Source organism: Aptenodytes patagonicus, chromosome 1 (assembly GCF_965638725.1).
Source record: "Aptenodytes patagonicus chromosome 1, bAptPat1.pri.cur, whole genome shotgun sequence".
Taxonomy (NCBI): Eukaryota; Metazoa; Chordata; class Aves; order Sphenisciformes; family Spheniscidae; genus Aptenodytes; species Aptenodytes patagonicus.
The window spans coordinates 136,827,436-136,843,835 of NC_134949.1; the positions used below are offsets into that span (position 1 = coordinate 136,827,436).

Genomic DNA, 16,400 nt, shown 5'->3' on the forward strand with positions numbered 1-16,400 from the left:
CACCTCGGTGCGTGGCACTAAGGCGGGCCCGCCCGCACTAGGAGGGCACACCCCGCACCGGTGCGGCGCGGCGAGGACGCGGTTCGGGGGCGCTTTAGCAGGCGCCCCGAGGGGGCTGCCCGGCAGCGGAGGGCCGCGGCGCGGCGGGCCTGCGGCCGGGGGCCGCGGAGGACCGGGGCCGCCGGGGGAGCCGCCGGGGGCCGCGGTGGCGCGGCGGGGCAGCAGCCAACCAGGAGGCCGCATGCAAATGAGCGCGGCGTCCCCCGCGCGGAGGGGGCGGTGGCGCGGCGGCCGCCCCGTTGCCATGGCGACGCGCGGCGGCCGTGCCCCCGGGCGGCTCCCGGGGAGACCCCCCGCGGGGCGGGCACACGCGTGACGGCGGAGCCCCGCGCCGGGCGGGCCCGGGCGGCGGCGGCGGCGGCGGCGGGCGAGGCTGCCGCCGGCCATGCCAGTGCTCGCGCCCGATGCTGAGTCAGAAACAGGTATCCCGAAATCCCCCTCTGAGGCGCGGCGCTCGGAGGCCATGGAGGAGCTAGAGCACACCTGCCCCCAGCCTCGCCTGGTGAGTCGGGCCCGGCCCCGGGCGGGGGCTCGGCCCCACCTCGGCCCTCCCGCCCGAGCCTCCCCGGGCGCTGCGGGGCCGCGGGGCGGGGGGGCGCGTGCGGGGGGGCGCGGCGGCGGGGGAGAGCGAGGGAGGGAGAGGCCAGTGCCGCCTTACGGCAGGTCCCTTTGTGTAGCGCCGCGCCTCCGCGGGGAAGGGGAAAGCAAAGGCTGCCGTGGGGGTGGGCTGTCCCCTCGCCTTCGGATCCCGTCCGGCTGCCCTTGCTGTGCTTTGCCGTCGGGGGACTTCGGGGAGTACAGCGACAGCTAGGCAGAATGTCTGGTCCCTTCTTTAAAAGCTGGAAGCCCGACGCCGCTGAGCCCCCGACCAATACGGGTGCATTTGGGAAGAGCTGTGGCAAGGTCTGCCGCATTTGTAAAAGGCTCGCAGGAAATAGCCGGAGTACAAAGCCGCGATTTCAGCTCCCGTAGTGGGAAGCATGTGACTCGGTAAAGCCGTATTACAACAAAAAAAGCTGCATGTCTTTAATAGCGAATGCAGAGGAGCAGCGTACGCTCGAAGGAGGCGGCTGCCGGGAGCGGCGGCCGGTCCCGGCCTCTCCCCGTGCCGGCTGCGCGGGGCCCGAGCCGCGGCCCCGGCTCACAGGGGCCCCTCCTGCCGGGGCCGGTCGCCTCCTCCTCCTCCTCAGTGACCCTCCCGGCTCCTGCTGAGCCCTGCGGCCAGCCCCTCGGCCAGGTTTAGTGCACCCAGGAATGGTAAACGCCACTTTTCTCAACTTCAGAGCCCAGTGAGGAGTTTCCTATTGGACTCGGGATGTGTAAGGGAGAGAGTCTTGGAGAGCCGCGGTTTTCGGGGGGACGGGAGGATGAGGAAGAGCCAGGAGAGTGATGGTAAAAGTAAACTCCTTTGGTGGTCTTGTGTTAAAGGTGAGGCAAGGCTCCCTCAGATCGTGCAGGCAACTTCACAAGGCTGCTGCGCCCCAAGAGTTAAGCTTCTGAGAGCTGCCCTTTTTTCATGTGCTAATTTGAAATAATTGGAATGTTTCCTTGCTTTTTATTGAAACCTTTTATTATTCCTGTCAGGAATGATCACTCCTTTCCCCAACATGGTATGCGCCATTGGCAAGGCGGTAGAAAAAGAATAACAAGACCTGTTTGCATACACAGAGATGCAGAGACAGCATCAAGGTGTTGAAAGTGCATGATTGATGCAACAGTTTGGTACTGGAAATTAGATTTAACACCAGAATTCAGTCACAGTCCTAATTAAAACATATTTAAACATCAAACTTCAGTAATTAAATTCAATGCTATAGTTGAGACATTGTTCTGATATGACAAGAAACAGCAACAGTTGTTGGAGCTGACCTAAATTAATGTTTTCTACTTATAATTAGAATCAACTTTAAAGACGACTGTTAATTTGTTCATGGAAGGCTTTTGGAGCCGTTTTAATAGGGGAAGTTAGCTCACGTGTTGTTACTGCAGTGTGTTCGTACAGACTGTCTAAGATTTCTCTGTCAAAAGCTCAGATACAACAACCCGTTTGAATATATTACTCCATGTAGTCTGACATTTTAAAAGATTTTAAAGAAAGAAGTGACAATATGATGCCAGTATTTACAGTATCATGCGTTCCAGTATAATTTCTCTGGAAATTAAGGTGACAGCTAGAGTACGTGAATAAAACAGGAATTCATTATGATGTTTTAGATCTTCCTGAGTATCAACAATGGACAGTGGAGACATTTTGAATAAAGATTTATGGAAAGTGTATCCTTATAAAGTGGTATTTTGTCAGTCAGCAGACCTACGTTATCTTCAGGCAAAAAAAGAATTGCCTGGTGAAGTATAATGCAATACACCGTACTTGTTGTTAGAGCATAAGGAGTGATGCAAGCAAGAGTAGTCAAGTTATGTCTTAAGTGAGAAGAATTCAGAGCTGGTGTCCTGAAGAGTTAGAGTGCATCACCCCTTGACAGATGATCTAATAACATGGATACCAAGTTCCTATCAGACCTTTTTTAAGATCTTCAGTACTTTCTCTGATCCCACTCCTTTGAAGGCAGCAGGTACAGTGGTGGGCCAGTAACCACATCACTTACTTCATTAATACAAATGAAAGAGGGTGTCTCGGTTAACATTTTAGTATTGTTTTATTATCCTGGACCTCAGGATCGTACCTCAGGATGGCTTTGGTACCTCAGAATGATACAACTGGTGGCAAGTAAAGTCTGTGATATTTACGGATGACTTTTTAATGCTGTTCATTGGTTATTATGCATCTCCAAAATTAATTATCTGGGCTTTGAAGTTCCTAATATAGGCTCATTTTTAGGAAGCAATTTTTGTTAAGAAAAGAAATATAACTTCAGAATCAGCTTGAATTTTAGAAGATGAAAAGGGGGTTAGTTCTTTTCTGAAACAGTTGTCGTCCTTTTCATTAAAACAAGAATTATTTATTTAAAGCCTTAAAACTGTGAATATTTTTAATGGATATCTGCCACTAGATCCTCTGATTTTAGGCTATGGAGTCTGCTAGCTTGGCAGGAAGTGTCACAGTAGGACTAAAGAAAACCCCTGTATCCTTCAAAGAGCAGGAAAACAGGGGACATTGAAGGCAATTCTCAGGTAAGTTTCAATGTGTATTGAAACCTGATGTTTTCCAGTGCCTAGTACTGTTGTGATATAAATTGCCATTAATTTTTTCCCAAGACACTCTTTGGGTTTTCTTAACCAACGAGAGCATTAACGAGCATTCGTGCTTCAGTCAATTCCCCTGGTCCATCTCTCACTTAATCTTTGCCTTCTTTACGTTCTCAACTTCCACGTATCTGAATGCCAGGAAAATCTTTCTCTGAGTGACACACGTACCTTAGTCTCAATGCACAACGGAGAAACAAACCAATTAGAGTCGCAGGCTTTATCCGCAGCGGCGATTTTAGCAGTTTTGTAGTCAAGAAAAAAAAAAAACACAAATAGCCTTTCTCCAATCCTGGTTTGTATAGTTTTGCATTTATCCGTCTCTCGTCTGGACCAAACTGCTGGGTTAGGCCACTTTCTCATCTACCACTGTCCCATCCATTTTTTTAAGAGAGCATTGCTTCTCCTACTTAAACCCTAGGATACCCATGGTTTGGTCATGGGGGCTTTCATTGTTTGAAATGGGATAAACATCGCTGCCGGTGATATCATGCTGCACATTCAAGGTATGGCAGTTGCCCCTGGATAACTTTCAACAAGCTGTAGAGCACTGCTGGGCTGTGGATCTCAACCTGGGAAGCCCAGCGTTGGGGTTTGCCTGCGTGCGTCTGTACTAAAAAGGCCCGTAAGTGAGGCAAGCTCTTAGTTTAACTGGATGGCAGAGATACCGTAGGAGGAAATACCAAAGAGTAAGTACAAAGCCTTGTGAAATGATTTGCTTATTTTTTAATAATTTATTTATGTCCCTTGGGATCAAGAGTTTGACTTTAGTCCCACAAGACTTTGGTCCCACACGTGGGCAGCTCCTTGAAGGATCGGTGTGCACCTTGAGAATTACCAATCCTCACCCTGAAAGAAACAAACAGGCATTTCAACACACTTTGTTCAGGAAGAGAGTTCCAGATAGTGTCTTTCATAAAAGGAAACAATGGCAATTTATAAGGACAGTGCTGCAGATAAAGCAAAACCAAATACACATCGAAACTTACTTGAAAACAAACTTCAAAACCTACTGCTTGGTCCCATCTTTCCCTTGAACATGCTGAGAGCTTCTTTTCCTCATATTTCACCTCTCTGTCATCCAAGACAGGCTTCAGTGGGAACATCTGGGAAAGTACTGTTGGGACCTGGGTCTTATTTTCAAAATTGGCTGAAGTCCTTAGGGTTAGGTCAGCTAAGGGAATGCAGGGCAATGAAACGTACGTTTCCACCGCAGTACCTACCTCGTTGTGCTTTGAGTCTAATGTGAGATTGAGCCCGAATCAGGAATACAGGCCTTTCTGCAACACACAGGGAAAGTCAGGCACAACTTAAGGAATCTTAAGAAACTAGATAAGCAGAAAACCACCTGAATTAGCCAGGGTGAACTATAGGGGAGGAGAGGGAGTAGACAGGTAGGTGGTTGGTTTGGGCTGTGCTTGCGGGGATGTTGGTGGGTACAGGGCCAGGCAGGAATTAGCAGCAGTTTTCATGAATTTAAAGTGAATCTATCTTCAAGATGACATAAAGAAGCAGATAGATGCTTTTTGCTGTGTCTGCTCTGCCCTTGGCAATGTGATCCGAGGAATACCAGGCTGTTCCTGAGATCATGGCTACGTGACATCCGTGCTACCGTCGGACGCCTGTTCTCAGGCAGCTTGAGCTGTGGCCAGATCCCATTTGCCTGTGCAGGAAGGGGCATCGAGGCCCTGTGTGGAAGTACCCAACTAGTTTTTTCTGCTTAGCATCACCTTTGCAAGGACAGACTAGCTGGAGAGTTAGGACCTATCCATATGGCAGATAAAACATGTTCTGCCAAGGCACTGGAAGCATCAGGGCCATTTGAGGTTCACCCTGGCAATCCCAGTGCCTGCTCCCAGGCCCGGATTTGCTTCTACTGCCTTGTCTTGAGATTCAGAGGCTACAGACTTTTACAGTTCAATAGGAATTAGGTATCAAATATCTTGGGGCCATTGAATCTACAGTACTTCAGAGAATGCAACTCAGGTACAGTTGAAGATCACAGCTCTCACGTCATTTTAGGTATCAGCTGCTTTAGCCATTTTGTTTATTTTATTGATTTTTTAGAAGACATGAGAGTACATGAATTCATTTTTTCAAATTATTCAAGTCCACTTGGAAAACACTAGGTTTTTCTATTTATTTTATTGAAGGGTAGAGGAGAACATTTCAGTACTTTCTCTCACTGGTGCTGTATAATGGTTTAAGGGGGCATTAGACTCCTTTAGACAATTTCCTTGTTGCTGCTGTTAAGCAATGAAATGTTAAGCACAAAATCTGAAATAATTGCAAGCAAAGTGTGCATGCCTTGGATTCCGATATTTTCATCCCTGGATGCCTTACTCCCTTCGTATTTGCAAACAGTGTTTTGAGAGGGTCTGATGCAACCTCTAGAATTATTTCAGATATTTTATTTCCATGAGCTTCCATAGATCTTCATATTTATCTTTCCTGTATCACTGGAAGGTATATGCAATTTTAATCAGAGGAGCTAGTGATGAATTTAGAGGGTTTTATTGTGGTTAAAAAGTGTCCCATGCATCTGTTTCTCTCTCACGTGATGTTATGACTTAGGGGGTCTGCCATCTGTTTACTTCAATGCGGAACTAAGCATAAATACATATATAAATAGCCTTACATTTAAGGAACCCAAAATGACTTTATTTGACCAGATATCTTTTTGGTCCTTTACAAGTTTGGGTTTTGCTCTGGATTAATTTTCATTTTCATAAATGTTGGCTACTACGTAAAAGCACAAACCTATAAAAACATGCCAAATGTGGTTTGTGCTTGGGGATATGTAGCAATCTTTGCCGCACTTAAAAAAAAATAATTGCCCGTAGACACCAAAAATCTGCTGTGATTTCCCTTTACTACATCAAAGGACATGCAATTGGTATACATTCTGAAATGCCATAGTCTCTGCAAAAACATGTTTCAATATGTATTCATCAGACATACAGAACTGCAGATATTTTCGCAGGATTCACAAATGACACATAAACACAGGGAGAAAACGTTACATTCTGTGTATTGCATTCCTTGCTTGCAAATGCATATATGCAATGCTATTTTAGAAGCAGCTTTTATTAGGAGAATATTACCAATTTCTTAAACGGTGCTGTTGTCGTTACTATGAAGGTTTGTATCATATGTTTAAAAAGGAGTACAAAACCATTGTAAGTAGATTCTCTCTGCTCCCTCCTCAAAAACATAAACAACATTATAACATCACATATGTATAAAATGTAAAAAGAAGCCCAACACATACATGGATGTGGAGCAGAAGAAATACAGAATTAGGAGCCAAATACTAACTACGTGGGCAAGAAGTACGTGTAGCGTATAACCACACATCCAGGATTGTGCACAGACACTCAGTGCAGCCAGAACTGTCTATCCCAATATGTGCTTATACCTTTGTTTCCACCTAATCTGCTTTCCTTTCCTACACACACGTAGACAGATGGCATAAGGTGAAAAGCTCTTGTGACAGGCAGTGGATGAATCAGGGATCTGGTAGAGAAGCCCAGCGCACTCCCTATGGGAGAATAGTTCTTCCCAGGATGCTTCTGCCTGCCAGCTGGGGAACTGCAGAGAGTACGTGTCTCCTGTGTGGGAGGAAAAAATAGGGTTTTTTTTTGCTTCAACATAGCTCTATTTTGAGTAATGGTTTATACAAAATGCTGTCCTACATCTGACATGAAATAATTGATAGATGTTAAGTATCTTTATGTAGAAGCACAAGTAGAGATTGAATACTGGGCCAAATTCACCCGATAGCTTAGCTATAACTCAGTTGATTTCAGTAGATTAACCCTTCCCCACGTTAAAGCTGAAGTTAGGGCCTTTTAGCCATACATCAGGTGTGTACAGTAATGTACAAGTAAAAAGAAATGGGTATTAGAAATCCAAAACATATGAACTGACGTTATCTCCAGTTTCTGGATTGATCAATAAAACACAGAGTGGCATTAGAGCAGTGGTTACACATTTTTGGTCTGTTGACCATGGCCAACCCTCAGCATTACTTGCAGGCCAGCAAGCACCTGCCATTCAGCTTTGAATTGCAAATGCACTACGGCCAGTTGGGTTCTGAAGTCCCGTTGCAACGTCCTCGTTTTGCGATGGTAAGGTTGGTAACGTCGCTTGGTAACAAGCAGCGATGGCTGCAGCTTGGTAACCAGTGCCCTGTTGAAGGAGCCGAGTACTTCTTTATCCTGAAATACTACATATCCCTCCTCAGTGTTGGGACATCTGACAGCTTGGCTAAGTCTCTAGCCATCAGGACAGGAGGACGCCCAGGATCACAGGCTGCACGCCGCCTTAGCTGCAGTTTGTTCTTTCAGTGAGTCCTACCTGGGTCACCTGTACGCAGTACTCCTTCCAGCTGTGCCAGGGGAGCGGGCTCAGGTGGGTAAGCTGCCGAGGGTCACATTTCTTTTCCAGCTGGTGTTCATGGAGATTGAGGTGCTTCCTCGGCAGTTCTTTCGCTTGAGCTCTCCTTGACTTGGGGCCCATCCTACCTCTAGAATGGATTTTATTTTCTAAATAATGTGTTCCAGTTCAGTCAAAAGTCATGGCTGTCATGCAGGAATCTTGTAACGAAATTCTCTGGCCTTTTGCAAATATTAGACTAGATGATGTAATAGTTGTTCTAGTTTCATAATCTATGAATCTGTACATATATACATCGTTGTGCTTCTTGAGAAGGCAGTGAAAGCTGCTTTTCTTCTATTACATCTTCAGTTTGTAATTGCATCTTGCACATAATCATTACTGACTTAATACTAATGACAGACAAAGTATATTTGATTGAAGATAAAGCCCAGAAAAAGCAACTGAGAATAAGGCAATTTGGAATGCCTGCAAACAGATTTTTTGTTTATTATTCTTATTAGGTTAGTTTGCCTTATTTTTAGTTTACATCCACCTCCCTGAGTCAGCAGAACTGTGGGAGAACAGGCTAGATTTTCTTTTGATACATGCATTAATATTGGAAATGTTTGTGGAAAGTTTACCTGGAGGCACCCACCAGTAACATTCAATTACAACTTAATTGCGTATAAATTTACCTGTTTGGATCAAGGTTACCAAAGGTAATACATGAGACAACATGGTTTTCATTTTTCACAGTGTTGACTCCCTGCACCTCTAAGAGAAGACCTTGGTAGTCCTTAACATAGTCTTCCCACTTGCAAAGGGTATTCATACTTTGGAAACTCAGCATGTATTTTTAGTTCCTTCTGAAGAGTTTTGGTAGTGTTTTTCTCTTAAATGTTCCTTAAAACTGATGTCAGTGTTTCCTGCTCTGTAATTATTGTTTGCCAACATCAGGAGCAGGTTCCCAAAATAATCTTTCCTCATATGAGTAGATCTTACCCACGTGATTTGTTCCAGTGAAATGAGTTATCTGTTTTAAATACTGCCTCTGAGATAAAAGGAGATTACAGCATCAGACCTCCCACAGAATTTGCCTACCAGCTTAATTGTTTTATAAGCACAGAGCACCCAGCCTGCTCTACCAAGTTTTGGCCTGTGTAGCTATACTGGTTCAAGATCTGAAATTTTCTTAGACCTTTGCTGATGGCAAAATCATCATAGAATCATAGAATAGTTTGGGTTGGAAGGGACCTCTAAAGGACATCTAGTCCAACACCCCTGCCGTGGGCAGGGACATCTTCAACTAGATCAGGTTGCTCAGAGCCCCGTCCAACCTGACCTTGAAGGTTTCCGCGGGCATCCACCACCTCTCTGGGCAACCTGTGCCAGTGTTTCACCACCCTCAGCATAAAAAAATGTCTTCCTTATATCTAGTCTAAATCTACCCCCCTTTAGTTTAAAGCCATTCCCCCTTGTCCTGTTGCAACAGGCCCTGCTAAAGAGTTTGCTGCCATCTTTTTTGTAAGCCCCCTTTAAGTACTGATAAGCTGCAATAAGGTCTCCCCAAAGCCTTCTCTTCTCCAGGCTGAACAACCCCAACTCTCTCAGCCTTTCTTCAGAGGAGAGGTGTTCCACCCCCCTGATCATTTTCGTGGCCCTCTTCTGGACCCGCTCCAACAGGTCCGTGTCTTTCTTATGCTGAGGGCTCCAGAGCTGGACGCAGTACTCCAGGTGGGGTCTCACCAGAGCAGAGTAGAGGGGCAGAATCACCTCCCTCCACCTGCTGGCCACGCTTCTTTTGATGAAGCCCAGGATACGGTTGGCCTTCTGGGCTGCGAGCGCACATTGCTGGCTCATGTCCAGCTTTTCATCCACCAGTACCCCCAAGTCCTTCTCGGCAGGGCTGCTCTCAATCCCTTCATCTCCCCAGCCTGTATTGATACTGGGGGTTGCCCCGACCCAGGTGCAGGACCTTGCACTTGGCCTTGTTAAACCTCATGAGGTTCATATGGGCCCACTTCTCCAGCTTGTCCAGGTCCCTCTGGATGGCATCCCGTCCCTCTGGCGTGTCGACCACACCACCCAGCTTGGTGTCATCTGCAAACTTGCTGAGGGTGCACTCGATCCCACTATGTCATTGATGAAGGTATTAAACAGTACCGGTCCCAATACGGACCCCTGCGGGATGCCACTCATCACCGATCTCCACCTGGACATTGAGCCATTGACCACTACCCTCTGGATGCCATCATCTAACCAATTCCTCACCCACCGGACAGTCCACCCATCAAATCCATACCTCTCCAGTTTAGAGAGAAGGATGTTGTGGGGGACCATGTCAAAGGCCTTACAGATGTCCAGATAGACGACTGTTGTGGGTTAACCTCAGTCGGCAACTGAGTACCACACAGCCACTCGCTCACTCCTTCCCCCCCCTACCCCCGGTGGGATGGGGGAGAGAATTGGAAGAGTAGAAGTGAGAAAAACTCGTGGGTTGAGATAAAAACAGTTTAATAATTGAAATAAAATAATAGCAATAATAATAATGTAATAATAATAATAATAATAACAATAATAATAATAATACTACACAAAGCAAGTGATGCATAGTGCAATTGCTCACCACCCACCGACCGATGCCCAGCCAGTCCCCGAGCAGCGGCCCCCCTGGGCAGCTTTCCCCAGTTTATGTACTGAGCATGACGTCACATGATATGGAATGTCCCTTGGGCCAGTTTGGGTCAGCTGTCCTGGCTGTGCCCCCTCCCAGCTTCTTGTGCCCCTCCAGCTTTCTCAGTCAGTAGAGCATGGGAAACTGAAAAGTCCTTGACTAGTGTAAGCACTGCTTAGCAACAACTAAAACATCGGTGTGTTATCAACTTTGTTCTCATCCTAAATCCAAAACACAGCACTGTACCAGCTACTAAGAAGGAAATTAACTCTATCCCTGCTGAAACCAGGACATTATCCACCCCTTATTCTACACCATCTATGTCATGCTCAAGTCTCATATTTTCCAGTACATTTCCATTAATCACCACCCCTTTTCCTGGGTTTCTTTTAATATATATATATACACACACAGAGATATCATTCCCTTGGTCTATGGGCCATCCCTCTAAAATGTTCGGTGAGTTCATTCAGTCCATGACTTTGGGCTCCATCTGTCGTAACAGTCTTCCAGGGCAGGAAAGATGGAGATGGTATGTGGTGTTGGAGTCTTGTTGAAGTCATTCTGGTACCATCATCACTGTGCTTTGCTCGGTTTCATCGAAGTTTATTCTTCATTAATGTGGGTGATTCTTATTGTAATATCATTAGTATGGCATATAATATTATGTAGCACTTAACATCACATAATTTAGATCATTGGCTATTGTCACCCAAAATCAAATCCCCTTGAGGTACACATCGGACTTCCCCATCCTTCCGCATTATCCACCAAGTGCACCCAGGTCCTACAGCAAAAGCAATCCCACAGATGGGTTTGCCTTTGTCCGAGGTAGGATTTTCCCTCGTCTTCCTTTTATCCCTGACGTACCTGTAGAATCTTTTCTTGTTGCCCTTGATGTCCCTGGCCAGATTTAATTCTATCAGGGCTTTAGCTTTCCTAACCTGATCCCTGGCTGCTCAGACAACTTCTCTGTATTCCTCCCAGGCTACCTGTCCTTGCTTCCACCCTCTGTAGGCTTCCTTTTTGTGTTGGATTTTGTCCAGGAGCTCCTTGTTCATCCATGCAGGCCTCCTGGCGTTTCTGCCTGACTTCCTCTTTGTTGGGATGCATCGCTCCTGAGCTTGAAGGAGGTGATTCTTGGATATTACCCAGCTTTCTTGGGCCCCTCTTCCCTCCAGGGCTTTGTCCCATGGCACTCTACCAAGCAGATCCCTGAAGAGGCCAAAGTCTGCTCTCCTGAAGTCCAGGGTAGTGAGCTTGCTGTGCGCCCTCCTCGGTGCCCTAAGGATCTTGAACTCCACCATTTCGTGGTCACTGCAGCCCAGGCTGCCCTTGAGCTTCACATTCCCCACCAGCCCCTCCTTGTTGGTGAGAACAAGGTCCAGCATAGCACCTCTCCTCGTTGGCTCCTCTACCACTTGGAGAAGGAAGTTATCATCGACGCATTCCAGGAACGTCCCAGATTGCTTATGCCCTGCCATGTTGTCCCTCTTAGATGGCAATACACCTATTCTCTCTACCAAGAGAACAACGTTTTTGTCTATGGCACATGGTGAGGGAGGTAGTATAGCTGTGCGAATCAACAAAAAAAAAAAAAGAAAAAAAAGAGTAGCTCCTTCCATTAGCACATGTTGCATGCAGTTACCCTGCAGGCAGAGTTATAATGGCAGATGCACAGATGGGTCTACATTTGCCCATTTAAAAAATACTTCTGTCTTCCTAGCCGCTATGTAAAAAAAAACCCAACCAACAACCATACAGAAAACAAGCAAACAATAACACAACTAATTATTTCCTATTACAGGCTGTAAACAAAAGAGAGGGTGTGGAGGTGCTTTGACCTGTTCTTTCAGTGGTATGACTCCTGTTCCTCTACAAATCACCAACCACTTTCCTTTTAATCCATTGGAAACATAAGCTATGAATGTTTATCTGCTGACCAGCAGCTAAGTTAAACAGCTACGGTAGCCTAAGAGACTATGAAGAGTGATAATAAAAAGGCAGCATCAAGATACGCCTGAAAATAAGCTGCTCTAGCTGTCATGTAGGGTTTCTTCATAAAGTATCCCGGCCACAGAACCAGCTCAGTGCTGCCTACCACACGGTACTCTCCTCTCTGGGCTACTGTCTCATTAAATGTAGTTGGGGGTTACAAAGACGTTACTGGGTGCAAATGGAGCTGTGAGGCATTTGCTAGGAAGCCCCCCTTTACTTACCTTCCATCTTTTAATTTCCTGAAGTTTATTGAGCATCATTCAGTTATTTTGCAAATTTGTGAGAATGCAAGTAAGACACTGTTTAAACTTGACATAGAATGAATGGCTTCTGATATGCTAGGCTTATTGGATATGATGTTCTTGCATATGTTCATTTTTAGGAAGTGAATTTAATTATAATTGAATGCAGTGTCTTCATTCCCAGCAAATAGGACTTGCATTGCAAGAGTTTTTTTAACAACCTCTGAAGTAAATATCACTAACAAGTCCTAATATTACAATGATTTCTCCGTTTATGACATGTAATAGGCTTTCTCTAGACACCACATATTAATAATACAGTAACAATGCGGCATTTGGACTGCTTAAATGAAAGTAAGGTCTCGCTGCTGACACCAGGTGTAAGGTGCTTATGTCATCAAAGATAACCGCAAAGTGTGAGCACCATGTAAATAATTTTCTATTCCTATCTATTAAAGCTCTAGAAACTGGAAGAGTTATCAGTTCGAGCACTGTATAAACCACCTTGCAGTTAACAGGGAAGGGCAACAAAAATAATCAAAGTTGTGGACCAGCTTCCGTGCAAGGAACAAATAAACACGGTAAAGCTCTTCAGCCTGGAAAACGTGACTGAGGGGAGAAAAGGGAGAGGACTAGGAAATCATGAGAGGCGGGGAATAGGTGACTATGGATGAATTTACTGAAGCTTCCAGTACAAGAATATCAAATAATACAAGGAGGAGGCAGGTGCTGAACAAACAAAATGAGGTAATTCATCACTGAACTCATGCTTAGGCTATAGAGCACCCTACTACAGGATGATGCAGATCTCAGAAGCTTACCTTGGTCCAATATACGAGGCTAATTTGACTTGCTTGACTAATCACAAAATGTAAATGCCTAGAAAATAATGAAGGCACAGATGAAGGGAAAAATCTGTCAGAGAAGACAGACGTACATTTGCACAAAGTCTTTGTCTAACCATCTGATTATTGGCAAAACTATAGCGAATTTCTAAAAGTACTTTAATGGATTAACCAAAATGAAAAAGCTGCTATATAAATTACTTGCTCTTTTCTCCCAATTCTAGTTATTACTGACAAGAAACTGGAAGGAATACAAGTAATTATATACAAACTGAAAGAGGTTTGATGAATTATTTCTGGTTTTTAATAATTTCTTGAAATATTTTATCTTATGCTATAATATACAAACCAAATGGTCTCATCTTATTTTACTCCTGAGATGTTTTTGTTAAGCTCAGCAACATTTTTTCTAGGCCAGATAAAATGAAATAGTATTGGATACTCATTGGGAAGCTATTGCTGTATTTCCCTTGATCTGTCAGCACATGGTATTTATGCATTTCTCTACGTGGCTTTCATAGAATATTGCTGATTTTAATCTATTCTCTTTAATGTATTTTCATATCCAGTGACTCGAGAGGTCACAGAGTAATGGGAATATTGACAGGTCTGGTTCTAAGCCCTCAACCATAAAGCAGGCTTTAACGGTGAGCATTTACAAAACCTGGACTGATGGGAAGCTAATAGAGGTTGTTCGCCATTGAGCAAAGACCGAAAGAAAAATCTTGGTGTTGCAAAGGTGTTTATATGGGTAAAAAGCACCACTGTGTTTGCCGGGGGGGGGGGGGGCAAAATCTTCCTGCAAACCAGGCCTATTTTCTTCAAATAATCTCCAAGGAAACAGCCTCTGCCAAGCTAGGATCTGATTACCTAGCCATTACTGTTTTAACATTTCTGCCTTCCTCTTTATCCCAGCGGGAACCAGGCTGTATGGGCTGCCGTGTAACTTGACCTTGCTTGGAGATAAAAAGACGGGTTAGCACACAGCGATTGCAAAGCCAGAAGCAAAAAGACAGTATTTAGAAAATAAAGGAAGGAGCTGGCACAGTATGATTATGTGTAATGTTCTACGCTGTGCGGCATGGGTGGCCCGATGAACAGTTCCCGTCCATGAAACCCAGACAGAAACTTGGACTTGGTCATAGTTTCTCCATTTTTAACCTTGTCCCTGCAGAGATGCTGTGATTTTCATCACTAAGATACTAATGATGATGATTTGAGATTATGAAAAAAAGGAAAGAAAAAGGGAAGGAGAAAAAAAAGAAATCTACATAAAATTTTAGCGCTTTCGGTAAACAAAATGACTAGTAAATCAGCAGAAAGAGCTGGATATGAATCTTTAAGTCTTTGTTGCTCTTTTACTACTGTCCTCTGAGCTTTCCATGCAACAAGCCAGTGAGCCCAGAGGTCAGCAGCAATTAGGCATGACATGTTTTAAAGTGTCTCAGGGATGCTAAAGAAAATAAATGCTCAGTGATTAAGCATTCAGCATCTAAAAGCTGAAGAAAAGTGTAAAGGGAACAAGAGATTCTGTTACGATCAACCGTGGGTGCTCAAACTGGTATGACAACTGTACATCACACAAGTGGTCACTGTCAAAACCCAAGCAAGCCACTGCTGCGAGGCCATGAGGTCCCAGCTAAATCATGGTGGAGGCAAAGGGATAGATTTCCTTCGGCTTGTCTCAACTACCACCTCATCTCACAAAAACAAAGCAAACCAAAACTCAGCTCATGGTAGTTTGCTCTTTCTATGATATCATAAAGATTTCAAGCCAAGAGCAGCAGAAGCATGTTTTTTCATATCGGACCATATGGCAGATAATAAATATCGGAGGTTCTGATCGCTGATAACTTCCTATATAGGCATGGGCAGAAAATGCCATTTCTGTAATCAAGTTTCCTGACAGATAATGCCATGTCATTCTTCACACATCCTCACTCTCTCTCTTATATCTTTAGGTTATAAGCTCTTCAGAGCAAGTACCCTTGTGGTGCTCTGATCACAGTTAGACCATTTTAGTACTATTACAGTATGTGTCAGACCAGAGAAAGGAGTTGCAGCCCAGTTAACTCTAGTTAGGCGGGACTTCTGGTTGCAGTCTTGGCTTTATTTTGAATGGCTCCTCAAAATTATACAAGGTTCTGATTAAAGACACAACAAAACCACCTGTAGTCTCAATCATCTCTACTGATGTCTTGTCAGTGGGAGGAGCTGGTGCTTGTGAGGAGGTGGCCCATTTGCAGCTTTCTAAATCCCAGTTAGTTTTTCCAGCTATTATTTACACATAGCAGAATACATTTTGCATCTTGGGCCTTTGGACTTACTGAGACCAAACCAAGGATTAAGCTGCTTGGGCCATCAAACCCGACTTTGCCCTGCAAAAGAAAAATTATGAACCTGCACCTACCTCAAAAGTGCTTGAACTTCTCAACAGACAAAGAATTAAGTTGCATGATGTGTTTGGAAAGCTTTATTTTCCTCATCATTTTACCTTGTGTGAATTGTGTATGCTCAGGGGTGACCAAAAAGCAATAATCCCCGGGGAAAAAACCAGCATTAAGCCTGGTTACAGCATCCTGCCACAGCTAAATGGTTCTTTTTTAACTACTTGATGGAAAAACCAAACTTACTTTCTTTGTGTTTTTCCCCCTTCCAGACTCTGACGGCACCTGCTCCATTTGCAGATGAAACAAGCTGTCAGTGCCAAGCCCCCCATGAGAAGCTAACCATTGCACAAGCCCGCCTGGGAACGCCAGGTATGTGTAGAGAGCAACATCAGCAGGACCATGGGTGCTGGGACCCTGGGACCAAAGCACAGGCTCTCCCTTACAAACGTCTGTCAATGCTCACTTGTGCCTTCCACTTGGAAGCAGAAAGGCCGGCCTGGTATCTGGTGCTATCAGGTAATGGGGAAGAAACCAGTAACTAGAGGACCATTATCTTCTGCTAGGGAAACAACAGGAGAAAATGTTTCAAGTTGGAGTTTGATGTTTT

The 16,400-nt window shown here is 44.9% G+C and overlaps 1 protein-coding gene across 1 annotated transcript in view; it reads left to right on the plus strand.

Moving 5' to 3' along the window:
- The first annotated feature begins 438 nt into the window (after positions 1-438).
- PCYT1B (phosphate cytidylyltransferase 1B, choline) overlaps positions 439-16,400 on the plus strand; it is a 36,492-nt gene continuing 20,530 nt past the window's right edge. Inside the window, exons 1-2 of the mRNA XM_076356022.1 lie at positions 439-562; positions 16,063-16,162. Coding sequence (XP_076212137.1) covers positions 446-562; positions 16,063-16,162 — 217 coding nt within the window. The 5' untranslated portion in view covers positions 439-445. The remainder of the gene's footprint in view (positions 563-16,062; positions 16,163-16,400) is intronic.